The sequence below is a fragment of the Lipotes vexillifer genome, unplaced genomic scaffold (genome assembly GCF_000442215.2).
Source record: "Lipotes vexillifer unplaced genomic scaffold, Lipotes_vexillifer_v1.1 scaffold90, whole genome shotgun sequence".
NCBI classification, from domain to species: Eukaryota; Metazoa; Chordata; class Mammalia; order Artiodactyla; family Lipotidae; genus Lipotes; species Lipotes vexillifer.
Genome location: NW_006782310.1, coordinates 5,352,710 through 5,356,474, shown reverse-complemented (window position 1 = coordinate 5,356,474; position 3,765 = coordinate 5,352,710). Strand labels below are relative to the sequence as shown.

The window sequence follows — 3,765 nt, the reverse complement described above, 5'->3', positions numbered from 1 at the left end:
CTTCCGATCAGATCTGTAAATTTAATTGCAAAGGTGAAACTCACTATGGCACACATAGTCACAAGAGGTACTTTTAGGTGGCAGATGACCAATAAACTCATACCTTATTTGGTGAATGCTCACTGTGGACTTCTATTTCTTCAGAAACCTAAGCAGAGCAATGTGAGTTTTGAGGCTTACTCGTCCTTATTAAAGCACACAGCCCAGCAGGCCTAAGTCTGTAAGAAGACTTGGGGATTTTCTCCCGTTCAACTCTCTTTGATTTTTATATTAACCTGAATAAAAATACACATACATGGTATGTAAACAAATTCCCTGCCTAAAATGTCAGAAGTACAAATCTCACTCAATGACTATGTTTAGGAATGGTAGGGTGGCAAGTGGTTTTATACGATTCGGACACTGAGCGGCAAAGGCCAAAGACTTAGATTTAACCCAGGGCTTAGCTCCCTAGTCCTGAGATTCATCACAAGGCACCAAGCCCCTGACTGTTTTCTCATCTGTAATGTGAGGGTAATGATACTTGTCCTGCCTGGATCCTACAGAGGACCATCATGAGAATCCAATTCAAGTGACAGAGAAGAACCACCTGAGTGGAGAGTGCCATATACAGTTTAGGACAACATGAATCTCTAACCTGTAACATAGCTCTACCGTCTTTTCAAAAGTATTGGCATTAGCTGGGACACAGAGTAATACAATTCAGCCTAAAATTCTTCATATGTGACGTATGCAGGCATGTTGCTACAAGTTAGCAGTGAGCAGGGCCGGAACATTCGCATAGATGAAGAGTAATCTAGGTCAGGCATGCGTCTGTGTCTTTCAAGGTCTATGGGGAATAGAGCACAATGAACTTCTTGATTCTAAGGTATTGTTTTGAGGCACAGATGCTGAGCAGGTGACTAAGCTATGCATGCAGGGATTGCTTCCCAATTTGCTTATCGTCACACTTTCCCTCTATCCTACTCCCACTTCTGCCAAAATTACGGTGTCATTTTGGGGCCACAGGGCAAAATCCCTCCAACAGGCTACATGGATGAAGCCACTTCGTAATCATCAATCTGAAAACCTTTACCTTTCTTGGTAAGCTGGAAAGTGTCTTTTTCTTAAACAAATGCTATGAAATTTACATTAAAGTAATAATTTCATTAAAATGAAAAATCAGTCCTATTTGAAAACACTGAGGCAGGAACATTCAGAGGAGCATCTGTGGCCTGCCGTTCCAGATCCCACCAAGCCCAGAGCCTCAAAACTGTGCCCAGGAAGGTCCACTCCACTGCTGTTACCTTTGCCAACATATCACAAGGTGTGGTCACCTGAACTCACAACACAGGGACCTTTGAAAAGCGTAAAACTGAGAAACAGAACAGAAACAAACATGACACAAGCCAGACAGAGCAAAAGAACACCAAATGCTGCTAACAAGGCCTCCTAACTCCTACCTTCAGCCTCTCTGGTGGCTTTTTTTTTTTTTTTTTTTTTTTTTTGCGGTACGTGGGCCTCTCACTGTTGTGGCCTCTCTCGTTGCAGAGCACAGGCTCTGGACGCACAGGCTCAGCAGCCATGGCTCACGGGCCCAGCCGCTCTGTGGCATGTGGGATCTTCCCGGACTGGGGCAAGAACCCGTGTCCCCTGCATCGGCAGGCGGACTCTCAACCACTGCGCCACCAGGGAAGCCCATCTCTGGTGGTTTTAAACCGATCTTTCAGCCCACTGTGTACACTTTCCTCAACTCTCTCCATGTTAATTTCTCAAGCTATTAGTCAGAAGCAGTGCTACAGAGAGCTTCCAGGGCCCTCTGAGCACTGCCTGAGTCTCTTGAAGATCTTAGATGACAAAGTAAAATGTTCATAGGAGAGGTTCTCATTCCTCAGTCCGTTCAGAAGTTTTGGTCTTCTTTTCACTAAAATAGAGATTGCTATACACAGACACTTAGAGACAGAGAAACCTGTAGATGGAGGGCTAGGTGATGGAGAAGGGTGTCGACATGGACCATGCCTTGCACATCACTCACAGACCGATGTCCTCCGTCTCCTTCTGTAATAGGGGCACCCAAAGGCCTGGGCCGGTTCATGTTCCAGTGATCCCATGAGTACCAGACTGCTCAAGTCACTTCTTGGTAGTGGTGGGGATGGGGTGGGTGTCCCCTTAGGGACAGAGAGGAAGGGACATATGTGGATAGTGAGAGACCTCACTATCTTAAGGTCACACCACTTATTCTGAGTTATATCCTTCTACACCAAGCAGCCACCTGACCTACATTTGGCTCCCAGGTGGATCTCCATGACGGGGGGAAAATGCTTCAGTCAAGTGATGTGAGCAGGGTTTCCGCCAGCAGCAGGAAGAGGTGCACTGGCAACCAGTGTATCTGTCAGCCTCAGTGGAGCTGGCTGGCATGGACTGGTCCACAGAGTCCAACCATCCTAGTGAACTGAGAGCATCCATTTGGGAAGATATAACTGGACCCAGGCCCCAGAGAAGCATGGCCATCCTTTTGCTGTGCCTCTGTTTTATGGAACCACTTCTGAGCTCCTATAGATTTTGTCAAATTTTATATTTTGGACATACATAATTTCTCATGGGATTGTCAATCTATTTCTTTTTATGTCCTTGTCTTCATTCTTACCTTCTCCCTGCCCAGATGGGAGGTTCACAGGAATGGAGATCATACCTTTTCTATTTATATGTCTTCACGGTTTCAAACAGTCCTGGCCTAAAACAGACACTTAATAAAAAAGTATGCTGCATGACTGACTGAATGAATGATGGCATCAGTATTTACTGAAGTTATATGAAAGCACATATTTGTTCTATTTAACTCAACCTCAACCATGTATTATCATGAGTACCTCAGACTCTATCGATCTCACATTCGTGTGGTGGCATACCATTTATTTCTAGGCCAAAGTTTTGTGTTTTGGATTCTTTTCTAGTTGATAAAGCACAGCATTTCGACACCGATATTAACTGAGATGCTATATAATATGAAAACACAAGTGGGTGAAGATGAGTTCACGGCGTTAGTAAGACCAAGTCTACGCATGTCACCAGGGCCACCTCGCCCCTGGGAAGTTCCGGGGGAATTAGGGGTGATGGTTTAATGGTAGAGAAGAGGCAGGGAGCAGGAGAGGCGGGGATGGTCAAGGGCACCGGTGGGGTTGTGGCCTCCCTCCCTCTTTCCGGCATCCTTGTGCCCCTCTCCGCGGCTGGGTTAATACTTACTTTTCACGGAGATCTCGCACTTGACTGGCCTTGAAGTCGGGAGCGGACGGGGAGCAGGGGCTGGACGGAGGCGACAGAGGACTCTTGATGCTCTGCACCGAGTGCCTGCGGCTCCGCCTGCGGTCCAGGCCCTGGTGCTCGCCGCCCGTGCCGGAACACACACTGGCCCTCCTCCGGTCCCGGCACCCGCTAGGGGGTGGTTCAGCCGTCTCGTCGCCATCCTCGAGCCTGAGGGCCACCTGGAAAAGCAGAGAGCGCCCAGCGCGAGCTCAGACCTGACAGCCTTTAACAGTCCCGCCCCAATGAGCACTTACGCCGTCTCTTCCCATCCTGTGGCTGCGGCTTCTCCGCAAGGTCATCACAACCACACGCATCCCTAAAGCGCCACTGTGTGATTTTCCCAAACGGATACAAAAAGGTCAACTGATGTCACGAGAAGACCTGAGAAATATTTTGTAATTAGATGGGCTCTTCACTCTGCGGCCCAGCACTGCCCTTTCCGAGGTCATCTCTCGTGCGCGCCCCCCTCCCGCTCCCGCCCCC

At 48.0% G+C, this 3,765-nt stretch overlaps 1 protein-coding gene across 1 annotated transcript in view; it reads right to left on the bottom strand.

Annotated features, from left to right (window-relative positions):
- FHOD3 (formin homology 2 domain containing 3) overlaps positions 1 to 3,765 on the bottom strand; it is a 517,118-nt gene that overhangs the window by 177,718 nt on the left and 335,635 nt on the right. The window contains 1 exon segment of the mRNA XM_007455216.1: positions 3,223 to 3,461. Within this exon segment, the coding sequence (XP_007455278.1) occupies positions 3,223 to 3,461 (239 nt within the window).